Here is a 14,076-nt window from a genome sequence, read left to right as displayed (position 1 = left end):
ACACTGGAAGGGAATGTTCATGTCCAGGACAGTGCCTGGGAACATTTTCACCTGGAGAAGTTGGGTGGTGATGTCTCACCCTCCTCACTGATGATGTGGAAGAGCATCAGGGATGGTGACAAAGCATCAATCCCCAGCAAATTCCCAAAGAATTCCATGCCAGACTAAGCACCAACAAGTCCTGACCATGGTGTGTCTGCTTTTCATTTCAACAATAATAATAATAATAATAATAATAATAATGTTATTTCACAGAGGCAAAGGAATCACATCCCATTAGAAGAGACAATCAGGAAAAGCAGCCAAATTATAAAATTATACAGCTAAATTATAAAATTATAATTTTATAATTATCTGATCCATCAGAAAAGCAGTTTTAGGGAAAAGCAGAGAAAACTGGGATTTGCTTTCCTCTGAAATAAGAAATATAAGGCTTACCAAGGGCTGATTTAGCAAAAAGCTGAGAAAAGGGTTCCCATCTTTCCCAGCTGATGTTACCAGCTCTTACTAGAGCTAGAACTAAGCCAGTGTTCCCACAGCCACTCTTCAAGGCACAAAAGGGACAATCTCTCTCTCTCCATGGTCATTTTTATAAAAAATAAATTGAAAACTTCCAACAGGCAAAGCCCATTTTTCAGTAAACAGAATTGTTACCCTTAGGACAGATTTCCTGCTGCTGCCTTTTAACCTCACAGGTATAAGGGGGCAGGTTTAACCTTACATGAGTGACTGGAACCACCTTGCTGCAGGTGCCAGGGGGCAGGGCTGTAAGCCAGGCTTAACAAAACCACCAAACAGCACCAAAACCAGAGGGTGGGTACTTTATGGGTAATTGTTTATAGAGAAATGGCTCCTCTCTCACCTGTGGGGACAAACCTTTGCATGTCCAAGTGCAGAAGTGAGGAAAGTTTGTGCAGAAAATTGGTTTTCTTAAACTTGAGGGTTACTAAAAACCTTAAAACTTAGGGTTGGCTTCTCACAAAACAATGAAAACACTTTGTTTTTGTTTTTTTGGGGTTTTTTCCCCTCCATATTCATTTGTGACTATTGATTTCTCCTTGCCCTTTGTTCCTCTTGGCCAGCTCCACCCTCAGAGCATTGCCCCCAAGGCTCAGGCCTTGCAAGGAGGCCACAGCTCTGTGTGCAGCCCCCTGGTCCCTGTACTCCAGGAAAGCCCTGTGCTGTGCTCCCTGCCACTTCAGGGCAACAGGAACCGCCTGCAATTCCCTCAGGGCATTTTTCAGCTGGCTCACTCTCAGGCTGCCAGGCAAGTTCCCCACATACACAGTGGTGATTGTGTCAGATCCCTCGAATTTGGGATTTCCAGGATCACTTTCCACACGGGGTTCTCCCACTGGAGCTGAGCCTGGAGCAGCCCATGGTTGGGGATTTGCTGCCATCACCTTCTTGTCTGAAATTGCTGCTCTGTTGGTGTCTGCCAGGGCTGGGTGTTCATCTTGGAGGGTGACATCCTTGCCAGCCTGCTTCTCCCTGCATCGAAGAGTCTTTAGGATGGGGATTTTTCCCAGCATCTCAGAGCTTACCTAAAAAGGAGGAAGATGGATGTAATTATTGTAAAAGTATTTCTTGCCTTCCAGAAAAAAGATGATGAGCATCAGGGCTTGTTTGTGCCATAAAAAGAGAGGAACCTTATTATCCTGCTGCCACACAGAGTGCCAGAGCATTCCAAATGTTCCTAATTGCTGCTCTGATTGGGAAGTCTCCCTAAATACACACTGCAGGACAAAAATAAACATTAGTGGCTCTTGAAGTGAGCAGCACAACATGGATCCAGCAGGCAAATCCCAACCAAAGTCAGGACTATTCCAATTTGACATTTATTTATCTGAGTGCTTTCAGATCTGCATTCTCCTTGTTCTCCCTCTGTGTTTGCTTTGACTGAGGGCCTGTGCTCCTGCTCTGGCAGAATCCTACAAAATCCTTGTCCTGGCAGAACCCTACACAATCCCTGTCCTGGCAGAATCCTACACAATCCTTGTCCTGTAAGCATCCTACACAATCCCTGTCCTGACAGAATCCATCCCAATCCCCTGGCCTGACAGAATCCATCCCAATCCCCTGGCCTGACAGAATCCATCCCAATCCACCAGACACTTCCATTCTGCAGAGCTCCTGGTGCTCTTTTCCCCCGGCGCAGGATATCCATGGGCTGGGTCACACAATGGTGGAAGCTGCAGCAGGAGCGTGCCTTGGAGCAGGGTTCCTGTGGATGTGGGCCCAGCTGGAGGCACGTCCCCTGCTTGGGGCACATCCCCTGTGTGCCACCCGACCTCCCACACCAGCCCCAGCTCCTCAGACCCCACAGGGATGTGCCGGGCTGGAGCAGGGAACGGAAGCGCTCGGACCCCGCGCTTCCCACTGAGAGCCCGTTATTCCTTCATCCATCCCTCCATGCCCTGACCCAAAGAGCTTCTCTGGAAGGGCTCTTCCTCTCAACAGCTGAAGCCCATCCATGTGAGGCATGAGATGCCCCAGGCTGCACTCAGACACTGGCAGGAAATGCAGTGGTTCCCCAGCTAATGTGGTCGAGCTCTTGGCTTGCACACTGAGCTTGGAAGGAGGAGGAATTCCTGCTTGGCTGCTGGACAAGTCCAACATCCATCAACACCAGATCCAATGCTGAAATTCAAGGAGCAAAACAGAGCCTGGGGAAGCAATGCCTGAGCTAGCAGAGACCCAGGCTAGTAGCCCAGAATGTGAGAGGGCCACCACCCTCAGCAGGCTGGAGTGGAGCAGCACCAGCACATCCCAGTCAGCACACGCCTGCAGAGCTCCCAGCCCAGAGCCTCTGAATTCCTGCTCCTCCAGTGACAGTCACAGCCAGCCTGGATCTGCACAACGTCAAGCTCAGCTCCCTGGGGACAGCAGCCCAGCTCTGAAGTGACTCGAGGAAAAGCCAAGGCAGGGTGGGGGCAATGTCAGGATGAGGTGACAGGCAAGTCACTCAACGGAATTCTCTTAATCTTCTGAAGAGCAAACAAGCAGGTTTTATTTCAGGCTGGAGCTAAATAAAAACATGATTTCCATAAAGCCTGTGCTAGTTCTGCTAACACAACATCAAACAGCAAGGACTTGCTCTGGGGACTTGCTCCAGGAGCCTCCACACTCAGAAAGGTGCAGAGCATTTCCAGATTTTACAGAGTTATTACTCTGTGGATTCTGGGACTGATTTGTTTTTCTCAGCCAAGAATTCCAAGTGCTGTGTTTGACAGCAAACTCCCCTTCCCTGAGTGACACAACATCAAACCAAGGGTTGAAGGGTCTCACTTTGTTTGCTCTGGCCAACAATTAAGAAGGTTTGTTGTCCTCTGTCAAATTTCAATGTGAAATGTAAGCTCTATGCTAATTAAACCAAACAGGAAAAACATTTTTCTGTTCTCATGCAACCAATCACTCCTGGCCCCAAAGCACAACCCAAGAACAGCTCCTTTCATCCTGAAATTAAACTCAGTTGCCAAGGCATGGGTTGGGTGTTTGGTTAGAAAGGGAAATGCTACCAAGGGCAATCCCTCAGGGCTTTGGAGATTGGGGCAATAAGAGATGGGCACTGAGAGGATCAACCCTGGAATTCCCAGGCTTTCAAGGACAATCCAAGGGCAGGATTTAGATAATCCAGGGAACAGCACAATCTCTAAGGGACTTCCACCAGGCATCTCCTCTCACTAAGTAGATTTTGGCATCAGCCTGCAGCTCTTGGAGCTACTGTTTCAGGCTCCTGGCAACCTCAAGAAGATGCAGTGACAATAGTATTTATGTTTCAGGGGGAATTTCTGCACAGAAAGGGGGATTAGACATTGGAATTACTGTCCAGGGAGGTGATGGAGTCCTCATCCCTGGAGGTGTTTATGGGAAGACAGGACATGGAACTCAGCTGTCTGGTCTGGGATCACTCACAGGTTGGACTTGATGATTTTGGAAGTGTTTTCCAACCTCAATGGTTCTGGGATTTTTGTAAGGGCTATGAACTATTTTCTTTAAAGTTCTGATCAAACATCATCATGAAAGGATTCTGTCATTCTCTCAAAATCCAGCCCTGTGCAAACACAAGAGCAACAGGCCTTCACCAAAGCAACAAAGGCAGCTGATTTAAGACTTTTATTTTTCTGTATTAGCAAAGATTTGTAAAAAACATTAGGCAAGTTCTGACACTGTCAGCTGACACCTTACTGTCACAAGAGGCACAGAGGATTTACCTTAAGGGCTTTTTTCTCTCTGGGTTCTAGGAGAACATTTCAGCTGGGTTAAACCTTCTAAACCCTTCCCCCTGTTTTCTCCCACTTTTATGCCACAGAAAGGCAGGAACTCGATTTGGGATTTCAATTCAACAAACAAATCCACTGAGATTTTTGGGGGTGAGAACTAAAAGGGCAAAGGGGGCAGTGGGTGGCAGGGGAGAGGAAAAAGCTCGTTCTGCTCTGTTGCAAAAGAGCAAACAAAAGAACCCTGTGATAGCACAATCTGTTGCTAATTACAATCATGCAAAAAGTTCCTTTTGTCCTGTGAGCTGGGGAGGATTGCAAGGATTTATTTCCATGCGGAGAGAGGCCAAAAATATTCCTCCTCTCTTTCAAACAAGCTGCACACTTCTGGGTGCTCTGCTGGCTGGTCAGTCTTCCCCAGCCTTGCTTATCCCCATTCCTGTCCCCACCTACTGTTTTAGGCTAAGCCAGAATTTAGGGACATTCCAGCCCAAGTCTGGTTGATCCAGATATGTGGATATGGGCAAACCCAGCACTGGAAGCTTCCCCCATCCCTTCAAAGCCAAGGCCAAACCATTTACTGATGTTTTGAAAGTTTGGATTGAGTGTTGGGATTTAGCTTTGCCAGTGAAACCAAAGCTGAAGAAGTTCCCTATCATCCCCTGACCACCAATTCCCAGACCAATTCCACACTTCAGCCCTCTGGGGTTGGCCAACAGAAATGCTCATGGGTCTGTGCCATAAACTCTGAAGTGATTTGGGTTAAAAATAACTCCACCAAAGGCAATTAATCATTTAATAATCCCTGCCATGCCTGGGAGAGCCTTGGGGAAAGAGGACAGCAGGCTGGATAAATTCTTCTGGCACACAATTACTGGGAAAGGAGCTGAGGAGGGAAATGTGTCCCCTTTCTGACAGAAACCTGAGGAAAAAAGTCCTGGATGCTGAATGCCAACACAAATCTCCCAGCACTTAACCCACAGCACCCATGGCTATGACACCTGGCTTGATCCCAAAATGTGGAGGCAGATGGACTCCTGCAGCATCCCTGCTGGACACCAGGGCTCCCTCACCCCCTGCTCCCACACAGCTCTGATCAGAGCCACTTCCAGGATGGTGCTGTGGAGAATGGAGGATGTGTCTGTCCTGTGTCAGACTGAGGAATGCTGACCCCTGAGCCAGGCCAAGGCAAACAGCACTGAGATTTCCCTGGAAGCACTGCAGTCCTGGAGAGAGGCACACGATGGATGGATGGATGGATGGGATGGGATGGGATGGGATGGGATGGGATGGGATGGGATGGGATGGGATGGGATGGGAGGCTGTCCTCATCCTGCTATTTCATTCTGCTTCCCACAGCTCCTCATCTCACTGACACAGGAACGCCTGGATCTTGTGAGACCCCACCTGGAATCCCGTGCTCAGCTCTGGTGTCCCCAGCAGCAGAAAAACATGGAATGTTGGATCGAGTCCAGAGGAGGCCATGAAGTTGGTAGGAGGACTGGGACACCTCCCCTGTGGGGACAGGCTGAGAAAGCTGGAGCTGTTCAGCCTGGAGACATCCCAGCACCTTCCAGGACCTGAGTGGGCTACAAAGAAGCTGGAGAGGGACTCTTCATCAGTGACAGGACAAGGGGAATGGCCTCAGAATGGAAAAGGGGAAAATTTAGTTTAGATATAGAGAAGGAATTGCTCCCTGTGATGATGGGAGGCCCTGGCACAGGTGCCCACAGAAGCTGTAGCTGCAATACCTCTAGGGGACATTTAGAAGTGTCCAAGGCCAGACTGGGGAGCACCTTGGGACAGTGGAAGGTGTGCAGGGGCTTGGAACAAGATTCTCTTTCAAATCCCTTCCAACCCAACCCATTCCATGATTTTAAGATGGAGACTGATGCAGCTGCCCTGGCAGGCTGCAAACAGCACCAAACACCTCCAATGCTTCAGATCCACCAGCCCTTCCCAAGGGGTGGGCAAAAGTGTCAGCAAGGCTCATCTCTGCCCATCCTCAGAGGGCTCTGACCCCAGATTGTTCTAAACCTCCTTGGGACAGATCCAACTTTTTGTGCTGTGTCCTCTTTTCATGCTGCGTCCTCGTCCTCAGGAGCTCTGAGCAAACAGGGATTTGTGGCACAGACAAGGCCAGGACAGCAAGGCCAGCACATTTGAACATTTTATCATTCATTTGCACAAAATGTCCAAATATGTGCACACAATCCAAGGGCACATTTCTGGGAGCTGGCAGCCTGCTGGTGTCCCTCAGGAGAAACTTCTGCAGCCCACACTTGGAATCCACCCGTGCTTTCTGCAGCGAGGCTCAGCTTTGTGAAGGTGCTGAGATGTGTGACCACGTGTGGAAGCATTCCCTGTCCCCACCAGCCCAAAAACCACACCAAAACAAAGCCCTGCCTACACAGACTGCAGTTTCCTTCTGTTGAAGGATTTGCCAGCTTGGATGGGTGCATTTGTTGAGCTTTCCTTCCCAGATGTTCCATCACACACCCAAAGCTGTTTGTTGTCAGAGGATTTTCATCTCTGCCACTGGGATTCCCCCCCCATTTCACTTCATTTCATTTCATTAAAATTCTTTTCCTACTGCTAGAAAGTTCTCAGCAAAAGAATTATTTCAAAACCAGAAGGAAATGCTTACTAAAATACAGTGATTTTTCCACCAACTACTCTCCTTTTCCTCTTCATGAACCCAAATATTTTAATTTGTCTGTACAGTTTCCATTTAAAATAAGCACAGCACAAATAACTTGATAATTGGGACAAATATAATAGCCAGTGTCCCAGATAAAGATCACAGTTACCCATAGAAAATATTAAATGAGAAAGCAAGTAGCTTCATGAATTTAGAGTTCCCAGAAACAATGGGTTGAATTTTCAAGACAGATGAAGCCAAATAATTCTCCACTGGCATCCAAATAAAGTTTTCCAGAGTGCTCAGCTCTCAGCAGCTCTTGCTGCCCTCCAGTAATTCAAATTGATGTCCCAAAACTCTGACCTCAGAGGCACAAAAGTTTCACAAACACCCCCCAGCACTGGGGATTTAGAAGTGTTTCTGGAGTGCCTGATAATGATTCTTTGGTATTGATGATGTTGTGGCTTTTCCACTTCCTTGGAAGGCTTTAAACAGCTCAGAACACACACGAGCACCCCAGGAAAATGCAGCCATGGATTTGTTTGCTGGGTGAGCACCTCCTTCCCAATGGAGCTGAGTGTGCATTACTGGCAGCACATCCTTACAACAACCCTCAGCTGTGATCCCATATTTGCAAACACCTGGATTTCAAACTCCTAAACGTTGTCCTGGCCTGATCCAGCCCTGCTCCCCAAGGATCAGCTTTTTTTTTACCATGTATTTTCCACCTCACACATCCTCACAATGAGGTTAAGCTACTCTGTGTTGACAAAACCCCATGTTTAGAAGTGGATGATTTATTTACTCACTGTCTCTTGGTTCATTTAGTTTTGCTCTGAGAAACAGGAATGCACCAGCAAAGCCAGGATTTGCAGGAGAAAAGGATGGAGAGAAAATGATGGAGAAGTAGCCGGGAAAATCCAAAGGACAAACACTTAAATAGCCCCTATCAAATGCTGCCTTTTTCACACCCTGTGATTAACCAGACCTCCCACCTCCAGAGCTGAACACCCAGGTACCACCACAGCCACACAAAAAATAAATGTCACTCATTTCCCTGGGGAATAATGGCAATTTCTGCTTCATACAGACACCACACTTTGTTCTGATCCCAAAAAACCAGAAAAGTGGTGATTATCCCTGGTCTTCTCCAATAATCCTATTTAATCCACACAGCTCAAAACAAAAGGTGTTAAATCAACACTCAAATATTCAAATAAAGGGTCAATCTGTGCTCCATTCTCAGTGAAAGCTGCAGAAAATTCAGTTTCTGCTAAAAGCACAAAAAAAAAGAAATTTAAAAAGTGTCAGCAAGGCCACTTACTGAGAAGTCTGACACCAAGGCAGACAAACTGATCAAAAATATGTTGGCAAGATGGATGGAGCACAAGGGGTAGGCCTTCAACACAATTACATTCAATAATATCCTAAAAAAAATTACAATTCAAAAATAATTCAATGGAAAAAATGCACTAGGACAGACAGAGCTGTTATTTATTTATTTATAACCTCAAATTCTCAACCACAGGCAGGGTAAAATGCTCTCCCACTACTGGAATAAAAATAGTCCTGGCTAGAATTTGTTTGTTGTAGATACATTACCTAAAGAAATTTAACTCTTTTAGCTGGCTGGCAAAATTTAACAAACAACTTCTGATTTCTCTGGGAGTATTCCATTAAAATTCCTCAGTTTCTGCAAGATGTGGATGCACAATTCCTCATTTCAGCATTCCTGCTGTACTCACTCATGCAGGATTGGGCCTGCTCCCTCACTGGATGATTTTAGAAATGAGAATCCAATGACAAAGAAAAAGCTTTCCCAGCAGGAACCTCCAGTAAAACAATTCACTCAAAGCTTTCCTGAAACTATTTGGGAAGCTGAGGAAGTTTCTGGCACTGGGCAGGGGGAAAAGTCCAATCCATAATAGAACTACCAATAAATAAAGATTCACGTTTGAAATCCCTGTTCTTCCACCTGAAAACGAGCTGCAGCCACAGATTTATCCCTGGAAAGTGAATCCACTGCAGAAACAGGAATGTAGCAGCAGCAGGTTGTGTTTTCCTTTCACAACCACAGCAGCACAGACTTCTACCCACCAGTTCCACCCCCTGGGACACCTCCCACTAGCCCAGATTGCTCCAAGCCCATCCAGCCTGGCCTGGGACACTTCCAGGATGGGGCAGCACCTCCTGATAATCCACTGGATACAGCAACCTCAGATGGAGGGAAATATCTCTCCTCACCATCACCCCTTAAACCCCACTGCACACAGATGCTGCTGCTTTCTTTCACCTGACAAACACACCTGCTCTTTTACCAAAATTTCTAATTTAAAAATTTGTTTCTATGAAAAAATGGGGGGTTTATCAGTGGGTTGTTGGTACCAGTAAGCCACCAGCAGCAAAGGTTTAAGATTTAACTTGATTAAGATTGAACTTGCCTTGTGCCACATTATTCCCTGAGGTTTTGGTCGTTTGCAGTTAGTCTGGATAGTCCTTGTTGGAGTGAGGATGTAATCCACAGTTAAATCATGATCTCCCAGCAGCTCCTCTGCTATGTCAAGCACCTACAAGGCAGAGATTTGGTTAAGTAGCTAAAAACAAACTCCCTAAAGCTGTGCCCCATTCCTGATGTCTTGTCACATGAAAACCCATCAAAGACAATGGGAATAAAGATGCCAAACCAGCTTCATTCCACGTCTCCCCTCCAGACAGAGCAGGAAGTGTCCCAGAGCTCCCTCCCAGCTGGAGAGGGGATGTTTGAACATCTCAACTCACCTGGCAGTCGTGCACGATGGTAACCACAGGTGTGTCCTCCTGCACTGCCCCCATGGACACCATCATTGCATATTCCATGTCTGCATAACCTTCCCCTTTGCCAATTCTCCAGCCTAAAGCACAGAAAAGTGGGGAAAAAAAAAAAAAAAACCAAAACCAAACAGCACAGTGGAAAGTTGTTAAAATGGTGTAATTAACCCAGCAGTCTGCAAGTTGTAAGTCTGGAAAAAATCAGATCAGCATCTCTCACAGAATGCAGCTTTCCTTGAAATCAGCACTGAAATAAAATAAAAAAATCAGTTTCAATGACTCCTAAAAGATCCCAGAAGCTTCCCATTCAGAATAAACAAATTCAATGCAGTTAAAACAGCAGTTTATTTAGCAATTGTATTTAGAACCTTCTATTCATGTCCAACACAGGTTCATGTGGGTAAAGAGGAGTCTGGGTCACATATAAAAACTGTGTTATTTTAGGCAAGGGATAAAGTCAGTGGAAAATTTTTCAGCACCAGCAGGTTTTCAAAACACTAGAAAATGCAAAATCTGATCCCCAAATAGGTCCTGAATCAGCAGGTCTAACACAAGGCCTTTCACACAGCCTGTGTGAGCAGAGCAGATCCCTGACCAGGGAGCCTGCTTGGATTCCTTTAAACACAAAGAATTCCTTGCCTCAAGGGTTTTCCTGAACATCTCTGAGGCCACTGCTGTGTGCCCACGGCATCCTGAGGCACCCCTGCTTCCTGCTGGGACTGCCAGCAGGGATTGGGCACACACAGGGGCAGAAGCCAAGACCACAACTCAGCTCCAAGGAGAAATCTGTCTCTGCCACGTGCTGTGGCCTTCCTGCCACCAGGCTGGCACTTGGGACCTTCCTGCTGGAAGTTTTTCCTCACCTTTTTCAGAGACAGCCACCGATCCCACAACAACCAAGTCCACTTGTGCTTTCCCATCCAGCCCCACAGGCACGCTGTAGTCTCTTACACCCTGCAGGAAAAAACAGCATTTGAGGTTTGCAGAGGGCACAATCTTCCAAGAACTGAGGCAGAAATCCAGGATATTTTGCTAAATCCCAGGAACTCCCCACGTTTCCAAGTGTCTCTTCCATGTTTAGCCAAGCTGTACATGTCTGGGAAGTTATCCCCAGGGAATCCTAGAATAGATTCCCTACTACAGTGACAAGAATTTTGGCACACTGCAAGGAGAGCTGAGGGAGGTGGGCACTTTTAGAAACGAGGTTTTTAATTTAGGATCAAAACCTGGTATTTTGAAACACTTTTTTGGAAATCTGTTCTTAAAAATGAGAGCTAGTGACACTTCTTATTTACACTTCCCTACTCTACTAAAAGCTTGAGGAATACCAGAGCACTCCAAATGCTTCAATTAATTTTGAAATATAAATCACAAAGTTAATTTAGACACAGACAGCAACAGCACAAAGAAATCTGAAGTTACACAAAGTGATACAATTATTTTTTCCTCTCCTCTCTCCTTGTTCAACCCCACCCACTCCTCTTCAATCTGTTCTCATCTTAATGAAAATTCTGTCCAGACTGCAGAAATTAAAAATCATGTTTATTTGGGTTTTTAAATATAAGAGGTTTAGAACTATTTAAAATACATGTTGTGATTCAATCATTCCCAATACATGGGTACAGCACACTGCAAATGCTCCTCACACCAACTCAACTTGCTGCTAATGATAAATTAACAATATTAAAATCACAATAAAGAGCCAAACATTTTCAATGCAGAGCAGAAACCCCAAGAATTCAGTAATTTGTGGCTGACTATCAGCACTAATGCCCATCAGGCACTTCCCTGCAGTGTGGTAAGGATTGTTTGCACAGTGCTTTGTAAATACAAACTGCCAACAGCATTTTTTCATTAGTGGGCTGGGGCAAAAACCAGACACATGGTGAGAGCCCAGATCAGACAGCAGGCCAAGAGAAAGGTCTCTTGCAAAAATACTCTTCAGCCCTGAGCTTAATTAGTTAATGACTGCAATAGAACTTCCAACAAAGAAAGTCACTACTAATTACCAGCCTTTACAGCCTCGGTTGTTTACGGGGTTGCTGCAGAACTTTACTGCTTTTAGCAGCAGATAAAGGAGGAAATAAATCTCTGTAGTAGGCTCTTCATGCTGGGTTTTCATGGCAGATACCGATGTAAAACCTGCAGGGCTGTCTGGCCGAAGCCCTGGCTGTGCGGTGCGATTGGAACACGAGAGGGCAGCAAGAGACCGCAGCAAAGGCCAGGCTCCGCACGTGTCCGGGCCCCGCTGCACGCAAACGCCACAATGCACGGCTCTTTGGGTGTTGTGTTCGATGAAAAACCTCGGCTTTCCCATCTGGTAACACCTAAGAGCACTCAGCTATCCCCCAGAGGGTTCAGCAGCTCAAAACTGCAGAATGGAGGAGCATGAAGAAAGATCTAACTCACCTCAAGGCATTATTTTCTAAAAGACACTGAGAAATATCAATTCACATCCCTTTCAACCCTGCTAAGACTGAATTTTCTCCTGATTTCAATATTATCAATGTACACAAACCCAGAGATAACATCCTAAGAGGAAGATATTTCAGTTTTTCCAACTTCCAGCTGGTCCATCCCAAGCCCACACTGTCCCCAAGTTAATTCAGCCCTCCCTGATCCCTCACTCCCACCTGAGATGTGGCACATCTTCTCAGCATCTCCTTGGTTGCACCTGCAGGGGGAACAATCCTGTTGAACAGCCCAGCCCTCAGACGTGGTGTGGGAACCAGCAAAGTCTTCCTTGCCTGGGGAACCACATGAGAAAGTTCATTTTACACTGAAGAAATATTTTTGTCACACAGTAAAAATTACATGGCCAAATAATTAATTTGTTATGTTGTTGATGGTGTAATGCTTGTAAGAATAATTTCCTCCAACACAGGAAAATTCCATAAAAAGGTTTATTGAAGAAATAAAAGGTGAAACAGACATTTGAAGATATTTCAGGACAAATCTTTAAGGACAATTCCTCCTTTAAAGCTATGTCTCTAAATAGCTTAATGAGATAATAGTTTCAAACTGACAGAGGGCAGAGTTAGATGAGATATTAGGGAGAAATTCCTCCCTGTGAGGGTGGGGAGAGAAGCTGTGGCTGCCCCTGGATCCCTGGAATGTCCAAGGCCAGGCTGGACAGGGCTTGCAGCACTCTGGGATGGTGGAAGGTGATACTCAGGGCAGGAGGCTGGAACTGAATTATCCTTCAAATCCCTTCCAACCTAAACCATTCCATGACATTTACTGGTTTGAGCTCCACAAATGAGCTGCACATAAAACCCTTGGAGATGCAGTGCCAGGTGCTGCTGAGGTGTGTTACATTTTCTCCTCGAGCAAGGTCTTATGAGCTCTCAGAGGAGCCCATCACACCCGAGACAGTCCAGACACCTCAATGGCATAAAATCAGCAGGATGGCTTCTGAGGCAGTGTTGGAAACACAGAAGTTTTAATAAAAGGCAAAATAACAAAGCTCTTACAGATCTGAGCCAGGGACAGAAGAAGAGGATCTTTCTCTTAGTAAAAATACCTCACAAAAGGGATTATTTCCTTTGCTCTCTTCTTTTTCTAGTGAATTACCTAGGTGGGACCTTTTGGCTTCTGACCCTTTGGGCATCCTTAGGTTTGAGGTGAAGGTCCTTTGAGGTGTCTTTGTACCAAACTGAGGAGAGAAACTTCTGGGCTTTTTAAGGAGACAAAAGATAATTTATTCACTCTATCAGGGGACACATCCCTACAGAGGTGCTGCCAGGCTCTGCTGTCCCCTGCCAGCTCCTCCTCAGGGCTGCCCTTACCTGCAGAGCTGCCAGCCGGGCACCTTCCAGAGGTTTGTCAGGATCCACCTTCACCTCCCGTGCTCTGCTGAACACTTCCAGCTCCCTGAGAGAGCAGCAGGCCTGCAGGGAGCCCTGGGGCAGGGAAGGAGCCAAGAGAAAGGTATTTTCACTTACTTCCAGCGTTAGGAAGCGGGCGTTCCTCTGGGGAGCATCGGGGTTTATTTTTACTGTACGGGCAGCCCGGAATTCCTGCAAAGCCAGAAGCCGTGTGGCAGCGTGGGAGGAGCCCTGTTTGCATAAAATATCAGCTCACAGCAGAGAAGGGCAATGCAGAACCTTTCACCCTCTGGGCAGGCTGATTTGTGCAGGTTTTTAATTGAGGGGCTGTTCATTTCCTGTGAAGCCCTGGAAATGTCCAGTGCCAGCTTGGACAGGGCTCAGAGGGGGATAGTGAAGGTGTTCCTGCTGAGGGAGATTCAATTTCCCTTCCTACTCAAACAGCTCTGTGTGTCGGTCATTGACAAGGGGCTTCTGTTTGCTTTGCTTCCAGGCACTGCCCGGGGAACTGGGGGCACTGGGGGGGAACTGGGGGGGAACTGGGGGCACTGGGGGACACTGAGGGGGATTTAGAAATGAG

The 14,076-nt window shown here is 46.5% G+C and overlaps 1 protein-coding gene across 1 annotated transcript in view; it reads right to left on the bottom strand.

Annotated features, from left to right (window-relative positions):
• Positions 1 to 1,026: 1,026 nt before the first annotated feature.
• MTHFSD (methenyltetrahydrofolate synthetase domain containing) overlaps positions 1,027 to 14,076 on the bottom strand; it is a 14,699-nt gene continuing 1,649 nt past the window's right edge. Inside the window, exons 2-7 of the mRNA XM_041400871.1 lie at positions 13,458 to 13,688; positions 12,303 to 12,416; positions 10,533 to 10,623; positions 9,640 to 9,752; positions 9,303 to 9,428; positions 1,027 to 1,544 (exon numbers count right to left, since the gene is read on the bottom strand). Coding sequence (XP_041256805.1) covers positions 1,035 to 1,544; positions 9,303 to 9,428; positions 9,640 to 9,752; positions 10,533 to 10,623; positions 12,303 to 12,416; positions 13,458 to 13,688 — 1,185 coding nt within the window. The 3' untranslated portion in view covers positions 1,027 to 1,034. The remainder of the gene's footprint in view (positions 1,545 to 9,302; positions 9,429 to 9,639; positions 9,753 to 10,532; positions 10,624 to 12,302; positions 12,417 to 13,457; positions 13,689 to 14,076) is intronic.

Source organism: Onychostruthus taczanowskii, unplaced genomic scaffold, assembly GCF_017590055.1.
Source record: "Onychostruthus taczanowskii isolate IOZ18803 unplaced genomic scaffold, ASM1759005v1 scaffold18, whole genome shotgun sequence".
NCBI lineage: Eukaryota > Metazoa > Chordata > Aves > Passeriformes > Passeridae > Onychostruthus > Onychostruthus taczanowskii.
Note: the sequence above shows the minus strand (reverse complement) of the source record. Positions and strands in the feature narration are given on the sequence as shown.